At 37.6% G+C, this 25,416-nt stretch overlaps 2 protein-coding genes across 3 annotated transcripts in view; both read left to right on the forward strand.

Moving 5' to 3' along the window:
- Window positions 1-1,224: 1,224 nt before the first annotated feature.
- On the forward strand, window positions 1,225-16,445 carry LOC109062120 (splicing factor 3B subunit 2-like). Its single transcript, XM_042759418.1, has 22 exons — window positions 1,225-1,395; window positions 3,177-3,220; window positions 3,304-3,360; window positions 3,479-3,634; window positions 5,484-5,534; window positions 5,914-6,043; window positions 6,692-6,795; window positions 6,877-6,985; window positions 9,019-9,119; window positions 9,209-9,406; window positions 9,651-9,773; window positions 9,850-9,930; window positions 10,620-10,847; window positions 11,537-11,686; window positions 11,761-11,850; window positions 12,018-12,125; window positions 12,223-12,330; window positions 12,464-12,609; window positions 12,702-12,803; window positions 13,421-13,520; window positions 14,950-15,147; window positions 16,201-16,445. Exons 1-22 carry the CDS (start codon window positions 1,290-1,292, stop codon window positions 16,270-16,272), a joined length of 2,562 nt encoding a protein of 853 aa, XP_042615352.1. The 5' UTR covers window positions 1,225-1,289; the 3' UTR covers window positions 16,273-16,445.
- Window positions 16,446-19,781: 3,336 nt separating this feature from the next.
- LOC109067753 (phosphofurin acidic cluster sorting protein 1-like) overlaps window positions 19,782-25,416 on the forward strand; it is a 43,600-nt gene continuing 37,965 nt past the window's right edge. For both annotated transcript variants that reach the window (XM_042759419.1, XM_042759420.1), the window contains exon 1: window positions 19,782-20,216. In XM_042759419.1, the coding sequence (XP_042615353.1) occupies window positions 20,068-20,216 (149 nt within the window). In that variant the 5' untranslated portion in view covers window positions 19,782-20,067. The remainder of the gene's footprint in view (window positions 20,217-25,416) is intronic.

Here is a 25,416-nt window from a genome sequence, read left to right on the forward strand (position 1 = left end):
GGTCAGTTCAGAATGATGACCTGGCCAAGAGGCAGCATAAAAAGGTACAATACAATACAAACATAACAGAGTTACAAATAACACAGTTATAAACAGTAACATATAAAAACAAACAAATAACTAAAAACAAGTGCAATGATCTTGTATTACTGACTGAATTGAATTTTTAAAGGAAGAGAGCGAAATAAATGAACTGAGCTTTTAAGTCTGTTGCAGTTGATTCCAATCCTGCAGAAAACTGAAAAGAGTGACGACCAAAGGAGGTACAGACTTTAGAAATGCTGAAATAAAATTTTGAGCAGTACATTTATGTGAGTTTCAAATGACAATTTGCTATCAAGCCAGATACCAAGATATTTGTAGCATTCAACATAATCGATCTCAGAGCCAGCCATCTAATGAGAAAATCAGATATTCAACATGTGCTGGATTTCTGTTAAAAATCATGCATTTTTTTATTTTATTTGTATTTAAAACTAAATGAAGACTAGAGAAAGCACATTGGATGCACGGAAAACTGTCCTGCAATAAAGATAATGAAATCGTTTCTACACACAAACTTTTAATTTCACACAGTTTCCACATGATTTAAGGAGCTGATGTTAGAATCAGTAGTAACTGATTGTAATCTGGATGCAGATTCCAAAAATTAAATATATATATATATATTTAATTAATAATAATAATACATATTTAATTAATAAATTAAATTTTAATAATAATAACAATATATATTTAATTAATAAATTAAATTTTAATAAATATATATATATGGTACAATATTATCCTATTTAAATCAAAGTGATAAACAATTTTTGTCATGTAATTTGGAATCAGTAACAGACTACAATTTCTAAATAATCTACCCAGCTCTGATAACAAACGCATCCCATAATAAAACATTTACCCAGACGAGAAGTCAAATATTTTTTTACTTGAAACATCATCATAATATAAACGCAGGTTAAACATTAACTAAAATAAAATAAGATATCACTAATTTTTTTAAACACATTTTATTTCGGCTAGTTTTCAAGGCAATGTTGTTCATTTCAATCAGGTTAACTTGATGTACTAACATAAAGTTAAAACTTAAATAAAATTAATTAAAAAAACATATACCCATATTTAAAAAAAAAAAAATATTACAAATGATAAAAACACACAATAATACTAAAACTTCAAATCAAGCTGCGAGACGTAATGAACAACAAATCCCATGAGGAAGTGCGCGGCGGTGTTCCCGTGATCCCTTGCGCCGGAACGCGTTTGTTTCGTAGAGGTTCAACATGGCTAGCGACGGGCCGCCGGGCGCTGATTCAAATGTGGACTTTAACACATGGACTCACGGCGAGCTGCAGTCCAAACTGGCCGAGTTTGGAGCACCTAATATGGGTGAGATGAAAACGTTTTATGGCGGTTGCTGTGGCGGAGTTTGCCTCGGTTTTTCTCTCGTTAGCTAGCATTAGCCGCTTAGCCTTTTAAGCTCCAGTCTGCTGCTCAGGCCTTAAGTGCGCTGAACTTCGCACTAAAGTGTGCTGCATACAGGTGCATCTAAAAAAAAAATTGAATATCATGGAAAAGTTCTTTATTTTTTGTAATTTAATTAAAAAATAAAAAAAACTTTTTTATATTCTAGATTCATTGCACACAAACTTGCATGAAGGTGATCAGCCTGTGGCACTGCTGAGGCGTTATTGAAGCCCAGGTTGCTTTGATAGCAGCCTTCAGCTCCTCTGTATTGTTGGTCAGATGTTACTTATCTTCCTCTTCACAATAGCCCATAGATTCTCTGTGAGGTTCAGGTCAGGTGAGTTGGCTGGCCAATCAAGCTCAGTAATATCATGGTCAGCAAACCACTTGGAAGAGTTTTGGCACTGTAGGTAGGGGCTGAAGTCCTGCTGCAAAATGAAATCTCCATAAAGCTTGTCAGCAGATGGAAGCATAGAGTGCTCCAAAATCTCCTGGTAGATGGTTGCATTGACTTTGGACTTGATAAAACACAATGAATCAACACAAGCAGACGTCACGCATCCCCGAATCATCACTGACTTCAGGAACTTCACACTGGACTTTGGATTCTGTGCCTCTCCAGTCTTCCTCCAGACTCCAGACCTTGATTTCCAAATGAAATGCTAAATTTACTTTCTTCTGAAAAGAGGACTGTGGACCACTGAGCAACAGTCCAGTTCTTTTTCTTCTTACCCCAGGTGAGATGCTACTGAGTTTTTTTTCTGGTTCAGGAGTGGCTTGGTTCTAGGAATGTGAAACCTGTAGCTCTTTTCCTGAAGATGTCTGAGCGTGTGACTCTTGATGTACTGACTCCAGCTTCAGTCCACTCCTTGTGAAGCTCTCCCAAGTTCTTGAATCGGCTTTTCCTGACAATCTTCCCAAGACTGTGGTCCTCCGTTTTGCTTGTGCACCTTTTCCTACCACACTTTCTCCTTCCAGTCAACTTTTTATGAATATATTTTGATACAGCACTCTGTGAACAGCCAGCCCTTTCAGTAATGACCTTCTGTGGCTGACCGTCCTTGTGGAGGGTGTTGATGATCGTGTTCTGGACAACTGTTGCATGTTCTATACTAGCTCAGGAGGTACCCAGTATTTATACCCAAAATTAATCAAACTAATCAAGCTCAAAAAGGAATATTCATTTTCAATTTTTTGAGATGCTGAATTTTTTATTTTCCTAAGCTGTAAGTCGTAACCATCAGAATTAAAACAAAAAATCTCTTGAAATATTTCAGTTTGTGTGCAATGAATCTACAATATAAGAAAGTTTGCTTTTTTAATTAAATTACAAAAAATAAAGACCTTTTCCCCGATATTCTAATTTTATGAGATGCATCTGTATGTAAATAGGTTTTATGGGAGGCTGTTTTATTTATATATATATATATATATTATATATATATATATATATATATATATATATATATATATATATAGATATATATATATATATATATTATATATATATATATTCCATTCATTCATTCATTCATTCATTCATTCATTCATTCAAGTAGTAAAAACGTGCTTGGCTGTAATTGGCGTTAGCTACGTTTGTTTGTCTGAATTTTATACACTCCAGCACACATTAAAATTATGTGAGGCGTGTTTCAGTCCAGTGGTGTTTATTATATCCATTTATGCTTTTTTTTTTTTTTCAGGTCCCAGAGAGGAGCTCATAGACAGACTGAAATCTTATGCACAGGTCAGTTATTCAGGCTTTTTAACTGCAAATCTGCCCTTAACTTGGATTTCCTTTTATGAACATTACATTTATTTCCTCTGCAGTCTGGGATGATTTTAACTAAGCCGAACATGGCAGGAGATGAGAAGAGCATGACTACGGTACTGCCATGTTTCCTTTATTCTCTATGTCTCTGTGTTTTTAATTAGTTGTGTTTGTAGTGGCAAGTATCGCTGCTGTTTTCTTTATGTGAGAACCAGAGCATGTTGTTTGTCTCAGATGCCAGGTCTGCCGCCCCTGCCCCCGATGCCCTCGATGCCTCTGCCTCCAGGCATGAACATGATGCAGGCCATGAACATGATGGGGGGTCCTCCACCCATCCATATGGGCCTTGAGCCGCCCGGCATGATGCAGCACGACGACAGAGCCACGCAGGTGAGAGAGAGACCGCTGTGTGTAGATTGCACTGCGATGCCGACCACAGTTGTGTGGCAGGGCTCCAGACTGCGGCCATCTTTTCTGTCAGTGCGAGTCATAAGCGCTGCACATGAGAAACATCCAACGGAACAAAAACATAAAGAAACCGCGCTACAGCCTGCTCCAAGCTCAGAACAGGTTTACTCAGGAACCAGTGTTAATCTCAATACACGGTTACATCACAAGCATTAGAATTCAGCACAGAATTCTCTGTTATAAACAGAGCAAGCAGCGCTGGCATAGAAAAGCAGAAGTAGTGATGCTATAACCTAGAGGACTGCATTGGGTTTGTGCTCCCGCGGGACCCAGCGCTAATCTCGCGGGAGCGGGTGGTTTTACCTTTGCTGTGGGCGGGAGTGGGAGACCCGCGGGGAACGGTGGTGTGTAGTAGAAATGCTGTTTACTTGACAAAAGCAAAGCAAGGCCAGTCAGACATTTGGAAACAATTCTCATTTATCACTGAAAAAAATGGGAAAGAGCGATCTCCTGTCCTCTTAAAATTCACACGTTTTATTTTGAGCCTTCCCGCATCCAGTGCGCTGTCAGAGGGGCATTCAGTGTGGATGGGCGGATCTTGGAAGAAAGACGCACAAGTCTGGGACCGCAGTCAGTCAGCAATATACATATTACTTCATAGTAATATGGAGTAAGCAAAGCAATAAGTCCCCCATGTTTTTGTCATGTGTGGTGCTTTGGTTAGGCATCGGTTACTTCATATTATTTAAATGCAGTCATGTTTATCAATCATGTTATTCTTGATGTTAACTTGAACGAATATTTAGTCTGAGTACCTATTTATGTACATTTTTCACAAGCTCTGAGATAAAGTTGCGGGTGCTTATTTTTTTTTAAGAAAACAGTCCCGCACAGGGCTCTACTATAACCATGCTGTTGTGGCAGAAGTAGTTGAATGTTAATTAATTTCAGGATTTGTACAACCTTTTGAGAGAGAAATACAACTATTTCCAACACTAAGACTCTAAAAATTATCCAATTTGAATGTTATTTTTAATGGAATGAGCAAAATATGCTTTGTGGTAAACAAACACTAATGTAAAATAAAAAATAAAAAAAACAGACATCAGTTACCACTGTAACCAGTAGATGGCAGCAGAGGAGTACTTATTGGCTTATTAGTCATTAATTTCCACTTTTTTGCTTTCTAGAATATCAAATTATCTAGAAATCAAATTGTTTTGCACTTTCTTGCATATGAAGTAAAAAAAAAAGTGCCTTGAAGAACAAACTTTTCTTCAGTTTGCCACTAAATCGCACATAAAGAGCGCTCCTTTTATGATGCTATAGAATAATAATGGTACATTTAATATGAGTAAAATATATACATTTTCTATATCAAATTAGATTTTTCACTCGTTAACTGTGCATTGTTAATAAAATTACATTTTGTCTGCTTCCCAACTCAAGCTCACTGTTTTACTGTCAAATGTGTATAAATGTGAAATGAACATGTCATGTTATTAGGAACTGCACTTATTAATGCAAAGCAATAGTAATTTTGAGATGAAATTCTTTAATTTTAATGTTTACATTTTTAAATATTAAGTTTTAATGAATGTTTATTTGGAGTCCCATTACTGTTGCTCAGTATTCTCAGCATGAGATTGATCAAGAACTGTGTGATGGCATGGTTTCTGCCCTGAATCAGAGCAAATGCTCATCACGTTAACTTTAAAGAGAGAAGCTTTTTTGTTATCATTTAGAAATAAAAATCAGTTCCGAACAGTTTAAATAATCAAGGTCTCATGATCGCAGTTTAAGTTGTTTATAACTGGGTGTGTGTGTTCAGGGTGATGCACGAGTGATGGATGAGCAGGAACTCCTAGAGCAGCAGAAACGGGTGAGAATACTACTACTTCCTGTTTTTAACCGAGCTGCTAAATTCTGCACAAACATTTCCAGCTGTATGTGAATTATTTTCTGTGCACTACCATTCAAACTTATAGGGTCAGTGTGATTTATTATAAAAAGAAAGAAATTAGTAGATTTATTTAGCAGTTGTTTTATTTGGCACATAACAACCTGTGTGCTACTTACCTGTGCAATTCAATTCAATACAGTTTCGACAAAAATATGACGTTGCATATTCAGTGATGTAGATTGTGTTTGTATGTCATTTGTACAAAGAAGCCTGTGACATTTCACTCATCAGCTTCAGACATTTCTTTTCTGATTTGGTATGAAGTATTGTGACACAGATGTTCGTCTCTGTCTCTCAGGCTGCTGTGCTTCTGGAACATGAGAGGCAGCAGGAACTTGCTAAAATCCAGCAGGGGGCAGCACCAGGCACCAGAGGACCTGAACTGGGACCACGTCCCAACCTCCTGCCCCCCATCCCACCTCTCAGAGGTCAGTCTTCACACTGGAGAAATCTGAGGACACACTGATTCACTGTGACGCTTTCGTTAACAACAAATCTTGCGGATTGGATGTCTTTTATTTTAACATTGTTTTTTCATGCACCGGTCAGTTTTGATAAACTTTTCCTAAAGTGTTGTTTCAGAATAGTGAAAAGAAAACATTCAAAACACATTTTTTGCACCTATAGATTTTAATTGGAATACAAAACCCCCTCTATATATAAAAAAAAAAACTTTAGCAAAGTGAAAAGAATTTTGAACCTGGCTTTATCTGTTCAGATTTATTTTCTGGAAATAAATATTGCATATTTGTTGTGCATATGCATATTTGATGCAATTTGCATATTTAACTAGATAAATCAAATGCAAAGTTAATTAGATCATTCCTTATTTGCGTACTTATAACATTTCAGGAATCTTGTAACACACAAAGAAAAAGTTTCCTTTTCTTAATGTGTTCAATGAACTGAGAGATTATGGTTTATCTTTTAGTTTATTTTCTTAAATTTTTTTTGCCTATTTCATCTAATCCGTCTTGCCCTTCGACAATCAGACTCAATTAAAATGACTACGGCTTGCATATGTTTTTAATCAGGGTGATTTTACTGTAGTAAACTTGATTTCTGTCCTCCTGTAGTTGGGACTCAGAGTGGCCCCGCCCCTCCAGGTGTTTCTATGATGCCCCAATCTGTCAATCAACGGCAGAAAGTCCCGCCTCCTCCGGGAGAAGACGGCAGAGAGGTACGAGAGCCTGAAAGCCTGGATGCATGATCAGATGTGCTCCATCTCTTCAGTGATCTTGACGTGTGTGTTTGTGTTCAGTCTTGGCAGGGTGAAGATGTCGGCATCGGGCCGAAGATCCCTCAGGCTCTGGAGAAGATCCTGCAGCTGAAGGAAATGAGGCAGGAGCAGCTCAGCACCGCCCCTACAGGTCACTGTCAGCATCCTCCAACATAACCATCATATTTATGGGATGAGAGCACTTGAGCACATCATGTCTAATTACCAGTTAGAGAAACGCTGAATTTACTTTTGAGACTCCACAATTAATGAAATCATAGTAAAGGTTAATGCTTGCAATTATTAAGTTTAATTAATTTTGCACAGCTTGTGCTTAGTTATGTGGTTTGTAATGCGTGTATAATGCATCTCTCGATGTCTGTTTTAAAGTAATTCATTAAATGAGCCCTTTGCACCGTTTATTCAGAATTTGTTCAACAAATTTGAGCTTCCAAGCTTTCATTTTGATCAAAAATACAGTGAAAACTGTGAAATATTATTACAATTTTAAAGAACTATTGTCTAGTGTAATATATTTCAAAATGTAATTTATTTTTTAAATGTAATCATTTTTAGCATCATTACTAGAGATTGACCGATATATTGATTTACCGATATTTTCCCAGATATTTAAGCATTTTACCATAATCGGATATCGGTTTTGTAATATCGGATTCATCGATAAACCCCGCCATCTTGTGGGTGTTTTGAGAATTACGCGCAGGATCGCCTTTGCAGCGTGTCTGAGGGGAGACGAGACAACAACAACAGCGTGCAGGAACTTGATTTACTAAAACTTTATTTAACATAACAGTCAGTTATGCACAAATAGATACATTATATAAATGCCAGATAGCCTATATGAGTCATGTTACATTATCCATCAAGTCCTGTCCCAATAAAGACGTAACTTTTTTCTGAATTGATATGCAGCCATGAATGAGCGCATGGTGGAAATAAAAGCGCTGAATTATTTCTCTGTTGTAAATTTGCTCCATCATTAGTCTCGTGAAGCCACTTTCATATTGCTGTTCACTCAGTGGGTTGATGCTCAGGAAATGCTCCAGCACAGCCACTGCATGTAACTTTTAACAAGCCTTACTTGTTTAAAAAACATTAAATTGTATTAACATTTACTATATAACCATTATTTTGCTAGTAAACATCTAATTGAATACAACTCTATGGAAATTATTTATTATCGCCGCAAGCGATCACAGTTTGAGTATAAAGTTATGTGTAGCTGCATAGATAAACCACGCTGTCAGCAGGCATTTCATAATCTAGAAGGACAAAACATGATTAATAATTCTTATGTAACATTCCAGTTGAGAAATGCAATAAAATATGATGTTTTGTTTGTTATATTCCAGAGAGTATTATTCAGTGAATTATTCTTGACTCTGAAGCTATTAAACAGCTTATAAACCTACTATGACGGTAGTTTAAAATGAAATTGATATGACTCCTGTCCTTTAATTATTTTATTTGAAAACATTAGACATTCTACATTTATTTTGCTTATTGTTAATATTAATGTTGTTGTTGTTGATGCTTTTTATAAATGTTTTTTATTGTTGTAATATAAAGATAAAATTTAACATGAGACTAATTTTCAAAAAAAAAATTATTTTTTTTAAATGACTGAAAAGAGGAAAAACCAAAGTGAAGTATGTCCTTTCTTCACTCAGTCATTTATTTACTTAACAGTTAATAAATATCGGTTCTGCATATCAGTTATCGGGCATAAACATGCAAATAATTGGTATCGGTATCGGTTATAAAAAAAAATCTATATCTGTCGATCACTAATCATTACTCCAGTCTTCAGTGTCACATGATCCTTCAGAATTCATTCTAATATGTTGATTTGCTGTTCAATAAACATTTCTGATTATTATTAATGTTGAAAACAGTTGAAACCATGATTTTTTTTCATGATTCTTTAATGAATAGATATTTCAAAAGAACAGCATTTATTTGAAACGGAAAACTTTGGAAACGTTACTATTGTATTTACTGTCACTTTTTTTAAATACAAATTTAAACCCAATTATTTAAACTATAGTATACATTTCCCATCATTCTCACTCTTGCTTTTCATTGTGTTAATAAATTCTTTTGTAAGACGTGCTTACATTTACGCAATGTAGAAATCATTTCTGTGGCTTGTTTTGTCCACAGAGGAGTATGATGATGCAGAGACCGGTGAGATGGACATGAACAGTTCCTCTGCCCTCAGATACTCCGATGAGGACGATGAAAGCGGTCTTTCTAAAAAAGATGTAGGTCTCCTCACGTCCTCACCGTTTGCGACGCTCTCTAAATCGCTGTTCTGCAGACTTTTACTGAATTTCTCCTCGTTAACTTCTAGAAGAACCGCAAGCGCAGGAACAGGAAGAAGAAGAACAAGAAGAAGAGGCAGCAGGAAAAGGAGCAGCAGGAGGAAGAGAAAAAGAAAGAGGAGAGCCGTGACAAGGAGAGCGAGGTGGAGATCGAGTACGTGACGGAGGAGCCCGCGATCTACGACCCAAACTACATCATCTTCAAGAGGATCTTTGACACGTTCAAGGTCTGAAGCTTTAGGCTTCGTAACAGGATCAGAAATATGATGGATATTTTGAGATAAACGTAGTGCAATGTTAAGAGTCCAGAAAGACAATTTTGTGTTTGATGTGAGAACATGGAAAGAATGAAGCTTGTTAGGTGTTGCATGTCAATGTTTGGAACTGCTGCGTCATTCACTTGCTATTTTAAAGACTGAAAATAACTCCCATATTTTGATGGATGTGCCATTCTATGGTTTTCTATCACAGCTGACAGATGATGTGAAAAAGGAGAAGGAAAAGGAGCCAGAGAAGCCCGAAAAGCCCGAAATCCTTTCTTTTAAGAAGAAGGGGTTTGAACTGGAGAGGAAAGACAGCGATGACAGCGACGAGGTGAGTTGAAGGCCTTGTGAAAGTCTTCCAGCCCTGATGATTTTCCCGACTAACCCCTCCACTTCCTGTTTGACAGGAAGCCAAGAAGGACATGCCTAAGCTGTCCAAAAAGAAACTGAGGAGGATGAACAGGCTGACGGTGGCAGAACTCAAACAGGTAACAAATGGAACATTTCTGTTTATTTTCTCGTCATTTTGACAAAATTACTTCTAAACCACCTCAGAGTTCAGTGCGTTCAGATTCAAATGTATAGTAAATGTAAGGAGTGGTTCAGGGTCATGCAAGATATAGATGAGTTTGTTAGTTTAGCTTATCATTCACATAACGTGACCCTGGAGCACAAAAGCAGTCTTAAGTCATTGGGGTATATTTGTAGCAATAGTTAAAAAAACATTGTATGGGTCAAAATTATCCATTTTTCTTTTATGCCAAAAATCATTAGGATATTAAGTAAAGATCATGTTCTATGAAGATATTTTGTACATTTCCTACTGTAAATGTATTAAAACTTAATATTTGATTAGTAATATGCATTGCAAAGAACTTCATTTGGACAAATTTAAAGGTAATTTTCTCAATATTTTGATTTTTTTGCACCATCAGATTCCAGATTTTCAAATAGTTGTATCTCTGCCAAATATTGTTCTATCCTAACAAACCATACATCAATTGGGAGCTTATTTATTCAGCTTTCAGATCTATAAATCTCAATTTTGAGAAATTGACACTTAAGGCTTGTTTTGTTTTGTCACACATATTTTATAAATGCTTGGTATTTTCAGAGCTAAAGGCAGGTACAGTTGAATGATCACCCTTCATTATGTTTGTCGTCCTCTGTCCCTCAGCTTGTGGCCCGTCCAGACGTGGTGGAGATGCACGATGTGACGGCGCAGGAGCCCAAGCTGCTGGTTCACCTGAAGGCCGCCAGGAACACGGTGCCTGTGCCCCGTCACTGGTGCTTCAAGAGGAAGTACCTGCAGGGCAAGAGAGGCATAGAGAAACCTCCGTTTGAGCTGCCCGAGTTCATCAGGAGAACCGGCATCCAGGAGATGAGAGAAGCCCTGCAGGAGAAGGTAATGTCACGCTAACGTTTCTCAGTTCCCACAAAAACCTGAAGCAGCACAACTTTTTCCAACAGTGATTATAATCAGAAATGTTTCTTGAGCAGCAAATCATCATATTAGAATGATTTCTGAAGGATCATGTGACACTGAAGACTGGAGTAATGATGCTGAAAATTCAGCTGCGCATCACAGGAATAAATTACATTTGAATATATATTCACATAGACAACCGTTATTTTAAATTGTAAAAAAAAAATTCACTGTTTTCGATGTATTTTCGATTAAATAAATGCAGACTTGTATAGAAAACTTAATATACATATTTAGTTCATAATATAATTGCATATGCATGTCTGATGCTTATTCATACAGCTATGTTACACTTGTCCACATTCAGTTCCTGAACCGAAGTTCATAAAATCAGATTGATGCTGTTTGAAGAAAGATCAGACACTGCGTGCAGAACCATTATATCATAATCTGTTATATTAAAAAATGGGACAGCAGACATGAATGAAATCTGTCAAGCTTGCGGGGAGCAGCTCAGTTTTCGTTTCCGTCTGTAAATGTGCCGCGTGAGCTCCTGAGGCCAGTTTTCATACGAGACCGCGCTTGAGTGACGCTTATAATATAGTGAATCCGGTTCATTTAAACTGTAACGATGTGTCAGCTTCAGTGACGTCTCCGTATCCCTGCAGGAAGATGCCAAAACCATGAAGACCAAAATGAGAGAGAAAGTGCGGCCCAAGATGGGGAAGATCGACATCGACTACCAGAAGCTGCACGACGCCTTCTTCAAATGGCAGATCAAACCGAAGCTCACGATACACGGGGACCTGTATTACGAGGTGCGCCTGCTTCACCTGCTCATCCTGACCGTTTTTGGAGCATAAATAACTCTGGTCTGGTTGTTATTTGTCAGGGTAAAGAGTTCGAGACGCGGCTGAAGGAGAAGAAACCAGGCGATCTGTCCGCTGAGCTGCGAGTCGCTCTCGGGATGCCCACAGGACCCGTGAGTGCTTCATCCTGCGCTGTTTTAAACACACAAGTGACACATTTACTTTTTACACAAGGCAACTGTTCTGTGAAATTGCAAGAGAGCTTTTCATGCACTAAGCACTTATGTAATTCTTCCTGTGTAATTTTAGCTGTGCTTTTAAAATGCATTGGTCTCCGCAGAACTCTCACAAAGTTCCTCCGCCGTGGCTGATCGCCATGCAGAGGTACGGACCTCCACCCTCGTATCCAAACCTGAAGATCCCCGGCCTCAACGCCCCCATCCCTGAGGTCAGAGACACACTCAAACATGGAGGAAACAGATCTAGACCTGATTAGGTCATATACAGCTGTGAGAACGTCATATTTATCTGTGTGTGTCTTTCAGGGCTGTTCGTTTGGGTATCATGCGGGCGGCTGGGGTAAGCCTCCTGTGGACGAGACGGGCAGACCGCTGTACGGAGATGTGTTCGGAACCAACGCCATAGACTTCCAGGTGAGCGAGCTACACAATCACGTCCTGAATATACAGACCCCTTTACACTAGATACCTCAACCTGTGAGCTGCAAAAGTGCCTTATTGCTTTACAAAAACAAATATGAAGAACAGTGTTTGATTATGTTGACAGGCCAAAGCAGAGGAGGAGGAAGTGGATCGAACCCCGTGGGGCGAGCTGGAGGCGTCTGATGAAGAGTCATCTGAGGAAGAGGAGGAGGAGGAGGAGAGTGACGAGGAGAAACCAGATGAGACGGGCTTCTTCACTCCAGCAGACAGGTGCTGCTCGTCTCTGATTGACTCGTGTGTGTGTGTGTGTGTGTTTTTGTGAAGTGAAGGCTCACATATGTCTGCTCTTGTTGTTTTGACAGCGGCATGATAACTCCGGGCGGCTTCTCCTCCGTTCCTGCCGGCATGGAGACTCCAGAGCTCATCGAGCTCAGGAAGAAGAAGATTGAGGAGGCCATGGACGGGTGAGGTTTAAGGGCTCCTCCACTGTAAATCCTGAAATAATAGTAGAAAAGTCTTTTTTTTTTTCTCAACAGTTTATTGAACCTTTAGACAAAATGTGAAAAATCTTATATGATATATCAGGCTTATATGTGACCATGGACTACAAAACAAGTCATAAGGGTCGATTTTTTGAAATTGAGATTTATACATCATCTGAAAGCTGAATAAATAAGCTGTTTGTTGATGTATGGTTTGTTAGGATCTGACTATATTTGGCTGAGATGCAACTATTTGAAAGGATGCAAATCCAAAATTAAGTTTTGATATATTTACAGTAGGAAATTTAGAAAATATCTTCATGGAACATGATATTTTTAATATCCTATTGATTTTTGGCATGAAAGAAAAATGTATAATTTTGACCCATAAAATGTTTTGTTGGCTATTGTTACAAATATCTCCATGCTAGTTATGACTGCTTTTGTGCTCCAGGGTCACGTATAGTCTGAGAACATGGAGGGAAAAAACACCTGTTTTATTCAGAGACCTAAAGTGCTGATTGGTGAACTATCAACACTTCAGATAAAAGCGTCTGATGAATCGCTGCTTATGTAACTCGTGATGTGTGTGTTTTCAGAAACGAGACGCCTCAGCTGTTCACGGTGCTGCCGGAGAGGAAGGCGGGGGCGGTCGGGGCCGCTATGATGGCGTCCACACACATCTACGACATGTCTACGGTACGAATGTGTGCCAGAGATGGATGCGTGTCACAGTTCGTTGTCTCAGAGCAGTTTTGTTTCAATAAATTCTTGGTACATCCCTAAAGAAACGTACAGGATCTGAATACACGCTTTCACTTTAACATCCATATGCATTTAAATCTGAAATCTTGGTGGTTTAAAACAATGCACATTTTATGCATTAGGCATCAATTTGAACTGATCTTCATTTTAATGAACCAATATCAGTTCCTAAATCCCATTTTATCAAATTTAAGCACCTGTCATCCAGAAATCACAGTACGCTGTTTTAATTTTGATATGAAATACTGTCTGAGCTTTCAAAATCTATGAATTATACCACAAAATACAGACAATAAATGTGGTGATGCTTTTTATGTGGCATGACCGATCACTGAATATGCCTCGGTTTCGATTGGCACATGAGCAAACTATCTCTGCAGCTTTACTACTAGTTACAGTCGAAATTAAAAGGTGTTGAAAGAAACAGAACAACTTGCTGAAAAATAGCAATCAGTATTTTAACCACGGAAAGATTTCAGTGAAACAGCTTGTAAACAATGTCACTTTACATTAAATTGACCTCAGGAAAGCCATTCAGTATGCATAAGCTTGTACGTTAACTAGAAAATAAAAAAAAACTCTATTTTTAAATAGATCCACTATATTAAAAAATCATTATATTTTTACTTGACCTGTTAGCGAGTCTTCATTATTTCATGTATGTTTGATTAAATCTGTCATGAAAACAATGTTAAATGTTTATTTTTAAATGAGGAATTTGATTGGAAACTTAATTATATCATTTAAAAGTTGGAAAAAAAACTGCTTTGTATAAAAATGCTTAAATGCTTTTTTTTTTTTTTTTTTTTTTAGTTAATTTGAACCCTTAATATTGTAGTAATGTACCATCTGACTGACATGCTTCCTTGAGTAGTTTACACTATTAGTTGATGCATTTAATTGAATCATAAAATCTGTGACAATATCCAGCCCTATTATGCATCATATTGTCAAAAACAAAAACCAGATGTCTTATTAAACTTGGGATGAATTGGTGCAGAAATGCAAATTGGTTTGTATGTTTTATCGTAATGATTTGACCTCGTATCCCAGAGTCCTCTCTGTGTGGTTGATTTGAATATCTAGATGGCAGATGAGCTTCGCAGAGCTCTGACTTCACATCTCCATCAGATGTCTCACAGCCGTCACATGCAGATCACTCTGTCCATATGGGACGCATTTGCATTTTAAATGACAGCGATGAGATAAACGAGCAGCAGCGGGGCAGTGTGACGGCGGTGCAATAGCATTTATATCACTGCAGATGTGTTTGTGAGATTTTGGCCAAACGCTTGTGTGTCTGTCATGTTTGCCTGCTGCCTCCCTTCTGATTGTGTACTTCTCTCTCGTGTGGTCCGTGCAGACGGTGACGAGCCGTAAGGTGGGCGGAGTCTCGGGGCTGGGCGGAGACTCTCAGGCTGTGGAGGTGGCTCTGGCGCCGGAGGAGCTGGAGCTCGACCCCATGGCCATGACACAGAAGTACGAGGAGCACGTCAGAGAGCAGCAGGTGGAGAAAGAGGACTTCAGTGACATGGTGGCCGAACACGCCGCCAAACAGAAGGTGAGATCAGATGGAGTCTCATGAGCCGGATCGAAAATGCAGCAGCCAGTCATAAACCTTTCGGTCATGTATCAGTGCAAAATCAAAAACAAGAAGTTATGGCTTGTGTTGTTGCATTAATTGAAGCTCATTTGCATTTTGTATTCTTCATTTCCATTATTGTAATGCATAATGCTCATCATCTTTGTTCATAATCATTCTTACTACATTCATTAAATGACCAACAGCTTAGAAAAAAATAATGACATTCCTTATGATCTTCTTCATCTGTTAGTCGCTTTGGACAAAAGTGTCTGCTGAATGAAGAAATGCAAACAAAATCAGACAATTAAATGAATGAACATTCTGCCATGATGTACCTTATATTTTACTTTCATGCTTTTTTGTATCATTTTATACATTTATTTTATTTTTTTATTCATATTTAAAAATGTATTGCCTATATTTTAATTATACATATTTATTTTAGTGTATATACGCAATTTATGATTTTATATATATATATATATATATATATATATATATATATATATATATATATATACACACACACACACACAGTTTATAAATTTAATTGATTTATAATACATTACATTTTTATAATAATTTTATAATTTTTTTTATTACAAACATATTAATGCATTTCTGTTTTCATAACATAAACAGACTTTTTTTTATCATTTTTATTTCATTTTTTGTAATCACACTGAGGCTAAATGTGCTTAATTGCCATAAAAAATTAGTGATACTTTCATTAGGCTTTACTTTCTTTATGCCAGATTTTCAAATCTTTCCTAATTTTGATTTTAGGTAAATATGACCTCTGCATGTTTTTGAAATGCTTTGCAGAGGATGCTATAAAAAATTATAATGAGAGGATGCTATAAAAAAAAAAGAATTCTAAAATCAGCATATTAATTTCTGCACTAGATGGAGTGCATTAAAGAAACGTTTTTTGAGTAGAGCCACTTAAATGTCTTTGATAAAATAAGGTGTTTGTAAATGTTTAGTGTGCTTTAACCTGTTTGCTAAAATATTTTTCTTCCCTCACAGCAAAAGAAGCGCAAGGGGCAGCCGCAGGACACGCGCTCTGGAGCGAAGAAATACAAAGAGTTCAAGTTCTAGCCCTGCGGTGAGCCGCGGGAGACCAGCGCCTCTCATCCTTCATTTCTGAGTCCTCTTACCTGCTGATGTCATGTAGAAGCGCTCTTGTGTTTGTACGTCATATGACAGTGAGCGACGTTTTTCATTTATGCTCGATGTTTTTGTAAATAAAATGCTAGTCCTTGACAAACAAACGTTACAGTGTTTTATTTTTTTAACATTTTCAGCTGATACGTGAGCTTTTTTTATGGAAAGCTTATTTTTGGATTCATGCTACTGATTTATTGGTGAATAGGTGTTTTCTCTAAATGAGTTTGTAATGCATTGGAGCTTTACGCTGCAGTGTGCAGTGAGCCGCTCAGGCCAGCAGGGGGAGTCCTGTCAGGAATTCTGACCATCACCTGATGTCTGGGATTTGTTTTGACCTACATAACACTTTCACTGCTTCTTAAACTCAGTAGAGAGCAATCAAACATGGGTTCTCAGACAATAACACACTCATTTCCCCTCAAACGTGCCAACTGAATGAGCTCAAACACTTCGAGATCCAATTTGCCACATTCCAGACATCTTCTAAACACTGACTTCATTTCAGGGGCTCGATTATCATCTCAGGTCTTCAATTGTTTTGTGATCTCTGAGTAAGACATGAATGATTCCTGAAGTTATTCTGGTTCTCACTGAAGTGAGTTCTGCACAGCAAATGGCAGTCACATTTCTTTATGGAAGCCCGTTTCTGCCACAAGAAAAAAAAAAATAAAAAATCATGATTTGGTAAATCACAATTATGACATTAAAATGATGTAATTAATACATAATTTGAAGTAATGAAACACAAAGTTGTAATTAAACATCTAAAGTGTGAGGTACTATGTCGTAGAGATGAGATAAAAGTAGGAATTATGACAAAAAAAAAATTGAGATAGAAAGTCAATTTTGACAAAAGGACAAAAAAATCTAAATGATGAAATAAGTTATGGCATATAAAGTAAATATGAGATAAAAAGTAGAAATTGTGACAAAAAATGGAACCACAAGAAAGAAAATCAATTATGACAAAGTCAAAATATAGTTATGGCAAAAAGTAAATGAGGAAAAACTAGGAATTCTGACAAATTTAATTACAAGATAGTAAATTATGATTTTAAAAAAAAGTTCAAATTATGACTAAATTCATAGTTATGACAAGAAAAATGTGTATAATTTAAGTTGACTTTTTTTTTTTTTTTTTTTTTTTTTTTTTTTTTTACAGTTTTCATAATTTCAACTTATGTTTCATCATTATGACTTTTATAAGTATGACTACCTCATAATTATGACTTAAATCATAATTTGACTTTTGTCAAATTCAAACATGATTTTGACTTATAATTTCAGATTTTTATCTCATAATTTCAATTTGTCAATAATGACAATGTCATAATTTTGATTTTGAAGTATGTCTATGTCCTAATTATGATTTACCAAAGCATGTTTTTTTTCTTTTTCTTATGTGGCAGAAATGGACTTCCATGTATTTCTCATAAAAGTTTGACTATCCCTTTGATTTGTTTTCTAATGCACTTCTGACTGAACTGTGATGCAAGCCGGTGAATCCAGTGTTTTAAAAGCCCGATTGTAATGACTCAACTAATCAGCGGTTTGATTTGGATACCCACAGGCGTGGGAGCTTACCTTCCATTTCAATCGCACAACATCGTCAGCATCCTTAGGCTGTACTCGTTAAGAGATGAAGTCATAAACGCGACACAGGCCGGAGGCTCACACACACACACACACACACACACATCTCAGGAGAAGCCCAGCTGTGTCATGTGTTGGTCAGCATCAGCTGGTCACACTCTCTCCATCAGACGCCCACAGGGCTGAATGAATGATAAATATAGATGTGCTTTCATCACCAGCCGCCTCCGTGGGGTTCCCACTGCTTACCGGACAAATAAGATCTGTTCGCCTGGAAATGTGTGACTAAACAACAGGTATTAGAGATGATGGGATCACCTTTCTAATCTCAGTGGCCTGTTGTCATGCAGGGGTCGTTTCTGATTGACCCTCAGTCCTGATGACGTGTGTATCAGGACAGGATCACTGTCATATCCGGCACGCTACTGCAATAATCCTGGCTCATTATAATGATCACATGATCAGCTCAACTGAGCAAGTTAGTGTTGGTGTTGACCTCAGATGACCTCAAGTAGGGTTGTACATTTATTCAAATACATGCAAATTGTGCACATTTTGACCTGGGCTGGCTTATCAATTAATTGCATTATAGAAGAGATGAGTTCAGCGTCCATTAAAGGCCTTTAATACAGTTTTTTACCAAAACACTTGATGCAGTTACAGATATTTAGAGTGTATGTTGACTGACAGATGGATATGTACAAAATGAAAGTGAAAGTCGTGACATTTGCCAAGTATGGTAACCCATACTCAGAACTGGTGCTCTGCATTTAACCCATCCAAGTGCACACACACAGCAGTGAGAAGTGAACACACCGTGAACACACACCCGGAGCAGTGGGCTGCTATATATCCAGCTCCCGGGGAGCAACTGGGGGTTCAGTGCCTTGCTCAAGGGCACTTCAGCCATGGGTATTGAGGGTTGAAGAGAGCGCTGTTAATTCACTCTCCACCCACCGACAACTCCTGCCAGCACCGAGACTCGAACCTGTGAAGTCCAAATCTCTAACCATTAGGCCACAGCTGGCCCTTAATAGACTTTAAATAGAAAAAATAGAACTATATATATATCTATCCATCTATATATATATATATATATATATATATATATATATATATATATATATGTAATACATTAAATAAATATTTTAGCTTAATAAACTAATTGAATAATGGGATGTACACAACATTTAATAATGCATTAAATTAACATTTTTATATTTATTAATGCAATAATCATTTAATTTATTGATTATTAATTCAATTATAAATTGATACATTTCCTAAAAATATGAGTGTCTCACACACACACACACACACACACACACACACACATGCATGTCATACTTTTAAATTTGTCATTATTATGAATTTTTAGCTTATAAGTCTGACTTTTTGCCAATTTCAACTTTTAGTCACTTATGACGTATCTCAATTATGACGTTTTATGTCATAATTATGTCTTTTATGTCATTTTCAACTCTTTATGTCAAATTTATGATTTTCCAAAAGCATGATTTGTGGCAGAAATTAGATAGATAGATAGATAGATAGATAGATAGATAGATAGATAGATAGATAGATAGATAGATAGATAGATAGATAATTTGACCTATATATAATATAATATAAATACCTATAATACAATATTTAATATAAATAATAATAAAATAAATCAAACAAACAAACAGATATGTCCCGTCATCATGTTCTTTTTGGCCAAATCTCTCTCTCTCTCTCTCTCTCTCTCTCTCTCTCTCTCTCTCTCTCTCTCCTCTCCCCCCCCCCCCCCCCCCCCCCCCCCCCCTCTCTCTCTCTCTCTCTCGCTCTCTCTCTCAAGGGTTGGTTTTTAGGGCTCGTCTTTCACAAGAGGCGTTGCTCTTCGGCTGTAGCACTTCTCAGCGAGCAAAAAGAAATTTCCGCTTCCTGCAACGGTAAACAACTAGCGCAACTTGAGAAACATTTCGCAGCTAGTTTGACGGTGAACGGCGGGTCCGACTGTCGCGATCAGCAGAACCGAGCCTCGGTCCTCGTGGACGGATGATTGTGCTGCAGTAGAGGATCGGCGCTCCGGCAAACAGCCGTTTTATTCGGGTTTTCCTTTATTGTTGTCAAACATAAGGTTCCTCCAGCATGTCGGAGCGGGGAGGGCTCCCGAGGACTGGAGGCGTACCGTCTCCGCAGCCCTCCAAACCGGTGGCGATCACCTCCAATCGGCCGGTGCACATGAACCTGTACGCCACCTGGGAAGTGGACCGATCGTCCCCGAGCTGCGTGCCGAGGTAAGGCGCCTGTCCGCCGGGGAGGGAAGCAGCGGTGCACCGCCGAGGTTTCCTTGACACTTATCCACATAAAGCACAATACAACTAGTTAAAGCTGGGGGGAACACAATAGTGAATACAGCTAGATGTAATTAAAGGATTAAAATTAGCATTCACAGATTTCGGCACGATATGTGTCGCGGTTTGCAGCGAAAGCGAAATAAAGAATGATCGGTGGTTGAATCTGAACGCGACAGTGCGGTAAAGAGACAACCAGAACAACTTATGGTTAACAAAGAGAGCTGGAGGTGAACTGTTCAGACATGCAGGGCTTCGTGTATTATATTCCAGCCTGTCAGTGGTCTGGGATATGTGTCTGGAATGCTGGCACGGGAACTAGAGCTGCATGCTTTGTGTTGCAACCTGCTGTAATGGATATTTAACGTTACCGATATTGCTTTTTTAATGACCTGTGTTAATACATATATTATTATTAGTTGTAGTAGTAGTAATAACAATAGTTACTATACAAATTATTGTTGTTATTATTAGTAGTAGTATTATTTCCCCTGAAATTATGCTATTATCGGTATACACAATATTGACAAACTAAGAACCAATTTTCCCCTTAATGGGTAATTAGGGCTGGGCGATATATTGCATGCTTTCAAATGGAGTGGTATTTAATAGACAGAGCCATAGATCACTGAGAAGCTTCGCAATATTGCGTTCATTATCGCAGATGAATCGCCTTCGATAATGAATGCGATATTGCGTAGCTTGTCAGTGATCTACGGCTCTGTCTATTAAATGCCGCTCCATTTGAAAGCAGGTGATGGCGATTTAGCAGTAATCAGGGAACCGGCTTTACTGACGAAATGCGTGTGACATTCGCATGCGATATATCACCCAGCCCTATGGGTAATAATCATAGTTAATCTTATTCATGCATTCTATTTAATCTCAGGAATTGTCTAAAATAAATGTTTGGAAAGCTGAACTGTTGTGAATAGATTTGTGTAATACTGGTTTAGTATGTTAGGGTTTCATGCTTATTCCAAATTGGGAATGGTATGGAATTGCTTTGGGATGCTGGCTGATGTAGTAACTGTAGAGCTTCGTGCTTTGTATTCTCATCTGCTGTTCTGGAACACATTGGAGTTTATTTTAAATTGGAGTATCCCAATTATTCTATATTGGAGTATACCGATATTGTAATTTATGACCTGTATTTCTGCAGAAATTATTATTACTTCTACAAGTAGTGTTATTACCCAAATATCATTTATCGGTAGACCTGATAATGACAAATCCAAGAACCGATATTAATTGATGTAGCCTAAATATCAGGAAAAATATCTCTGCTCATTTAGTGAGGTAATCCTAGTTTATCCTATTCATGCATTACAGTCAGAAATATTTGGAATGCTGGATTGTTGGGAATATATTGGTGTAATAATAATATATCCTAGAAATGCTGGTTTAGCATGTGTGAAAAATCAATGCATTGTATTCTAGATCGGGATTGGTATGGAATTGGTAAGGGATGTTGCTGTTGGTGATTGTAGAGTTTGATGTGTTGTATTCTAACCTGACGTTCTGGAAAATATTGGAGTAAAGGATAGTGATTGATTGATATTATATTCCATGACCCATATTGATACATTTATTTATTTATTTATTTATTTCTAATGTTTTTTTATTATTATTATTATTATTATTATTATTATTACTACTACTCCCCAAATTATGCCATTTATTGGTAGACCCAATGTTAGACATCTGAGAACCAGCATTGTTGGGATTGTTGAGAGTTGGATTGCTGAATTGTTTGGAATATATTGTCATAATAGATCCTAATATGTACAGGGATTCATATGTTGTATTACTGGGAACAGTCTTGTATATATTGGCTTGGGATGCTGCATGGTAACTGAAGAGCTTCATGCTTTGCATTCCAACTTGGTGGTCTGGATTATGTTGCAGACGTGTGGCAGTTCTAGATATGCCGGTTTAGAATGTGTGGAGATTCATGCATTATGTTCTAAATTGGGAACGGTATGGAATTGGTTTGGGATGCTGCCATGGTAACTAGCGTATCAGGCTTTGTATTCCAGCCTGGCACCAGCGTTGCATTACCCTGCATTTGTGATCAGGTGAAGATGCAAGTGTCAATGTTCAAAAATCATTCCTCTTGAAAGCCAATACTCCCTGCTACCTGTTGTTTTCCCCTAGAGTTAATATCGGCTACGGATACAGACAACACTGACCTGTGAAATGGCTGTCCATTGAAGCTAATTGGCTTATTTGTATTAAATATGTATTGATGGAGCAGTTGGGATAGATCTGGGTTACACAGCAAGTGCTTGTGTTTTGCATGGCATCACACTGCTGGTATTGACAGGAAACTCTAAAAATAAACCAAAATATTGATTGGCTTGTTGATGTTTCGTGTTTGGCCAGAGCTGATGGCTGTATTCAAAATGTAATACATTAGGGAAAGAGCATAGCGCTCTCCTTACCTCTACTATCATCTTGCTCGGGACTGCTATTAAATATTAATGTGATCCTGTTTTATGTCTAAATCAGGTGGACAATAGCCCTGTAACTCACCCCGGCTACTTAATTAGAACTAAAGATGGCACAGTGGGCGGCTCAGGGCACCCATGCGGCGCGTGTCTGATTTCTGACCGTGTCGTGGGTTTGTGAGTGTGTAAGTGTGTGCATCTCAGTGAAAAGAGGGAATAACAGGCAGTAGGAATGGGAATTGACGAGCATTAACAGCTCAGTAACACACCCACATTCAAATTGGACGTAATGAAACTAATGACTAAGATTTCAATGAATAAGTCTACAATCGCTCCAGGCTGCATTTCCCAAAAGCATCATAAACCTAAGTAGATCATGACAAACATTGGCACCAGTGGTCTCTATGATCTGTTCGCTTTTGCATTTTGCAAATGCAGTTCTGACTGATTTAGTCATTAGACAGATTCAGCTCAGTAATCCAAGAGATTAAAAGCCTGATTACACCAAAAACGATAACTAAAACTATAAACTTTAATAGCTAATTGTTCTAATTCTATGAGAATAGGAATGTCCACACCACAGCTATAACAATAACAACACAGAAGAACAATATCTTTCGAATCGCTCTATAAAAACTTTTTTTTTCCCAAGTAATGAACTATCAAAACACTGACAGCCAATAAGAATTCAGACGATTTTAAAGAGCGTGTACATTTAAAGAGGCGGGCAACAACACTTCATCGCTTATTTAGGATAAGCAGAATGTAGTTATCTTTATAGTTATAGTTCTTGGTGCGAACGGGTCTTAAATCATTTTCACCGATTCATCTAAAATAAAATAACGTACTCACAAGAGTAGATCTGTTGCTGATTCTGACTGCACTGGTTGTGTTGTATGTCTGTTTAACGTAACATCGGCGTAAGAATGCATGAATGTAAAAAAGCCCGTTCAAATCAAAGATGATAACTATATTAGCGTCCACACCAATGCACAGTAACGTTTTGTTTATTATAAGCACTTTACAGTTACGTCGTCTGCTCCTTTAAATGTTCGAACTCGGATGGATTCTAAAGCATTATTGGTTTGGAATCACATGCTGGCGAATAAATGATGACAGAATTTTCTTTTTAGGGTGCACAATCACTTTAAGAACACTCCTATGAGTGACTGTAGCATGTGTGCTGTCATTAGTATCTGCGTGTCAACACTTTTGTTGTCGCATCTCTGTCATCTGTCTGATATTTGTTAAGATAAAATCCCTCCTTGCAAAAACCCCTCAGCGTCTTTTGGCAGTTGAATCATTTATCGGTGCCAAAGGCCAGCAGGAAAACAGACTGACACCTCATTCAACACAAACAACAACAACAACAACACGTTGCAGTCCGCCTCAGTATGCCATTATATTCACACTTCTGCTGCACACTTCCCAATAAAACCTTTAATAATGGGATGTAAGCAAGCAATTCAGTAGTCTTTGAAAATCACGTTGATTAACCACAAACATTGACGTCATTGACACCAAAAAATCACATCCTGTTGACACGTCAATTCTTAACTCTGGACTGTCTGTTCCTTACACAAAGCTATTTTATTTGACCTATAACATAGAGCACAAGCTGTATGCACCACTTTCTTGTGGTTTTCGTCTTTAAAGATCCTTATCTTTAGTAGTGCTGTCAAATGATTAATCGTGATTAATCGCATGAAAAGTTTTTGTTTACATAATATATATATATATGTATATATCAAAGATCCTTATCTTTAGTAGTGCTGTCAAATGATTAATCGTGATTAATCGCATGTATATATATATGTAAATACACACACTAGATTTTATATTATACATAAATATATTTAATAAATAAACAACTTTATATATATATATATATATACATGCATGTGTTTTTATTTATAAATGCATAATGAATATACACAGTATACACACATATATTATGCAAACAAAAACTTTTATTTTTGACGCGATTATTCGCGATTAATCGCTTGACAGCAATAATCTTTAGAAAATAATCTTCTTTTTTGGAGTGAACTATTCTTTTAATTATGATTTATTTGCATTTGTTTGAGGCTGTGGCATATTTTAAGTATTACAGACGCTGTTTGTTTCCTGTTCATCTGTTTCCCTCAGCACTCTGAGGGCTGACGATGTCACATCCTTTTGTTTGCGCTGCCACTGATTTCTGGAGTCACGCTTTGTTCACCGGATTTGATTACTGAGGACAGAAAGACAGCGAACGAAGTGGCCAGTCTGAGAGACGAGGATGGAGTGGAGATGCTGAAGATGTGAATTAGGGAGCGAGGGAGTGCGGGGAGGGATGATAGGTTGAGGGTGGAAAGGTAATTGTTGCTGCCGCAAGATTCTGAGAGAGAGAAACAAAAGTGTGTGGCACCCAATCAATACCGGCAGGCCGCCACTCGAAAAACCATCTAGTCTGAGATCAGTCTGAAATTGAATTCTCCTCTATATCTACAAGACTGAACTCTAAACTTGATGCTACGGCTGAATCCAGCACCGACTGCCACAGAGAAGATTGTGGTTTCAAGTCTAAATGAAATAACTTAGTTTTTTTTCCCTGGAACAATTCATCTGTGCAAATTATCCCAAACTACTTTTATTCTTTACTCCAGTCTGCTATTGAATGCCCACTTCTCATGATCTACTTGATTCTCTTA

Source organism: Cyprinus carpio, chromosome A7 (genome assembly GCF_018340385.1).
Source record: "Cyprinus carpio isolate SPL01 chromosome A7, ASM1834038v1, whole genome shotgun sequence".
Lineage (NCBI taxonomy): Eukaryota > Metazoa > Chordata > Actinopteri > Cypriniformes > Cyprinidae > Cyprinus > Cyprinus carpio.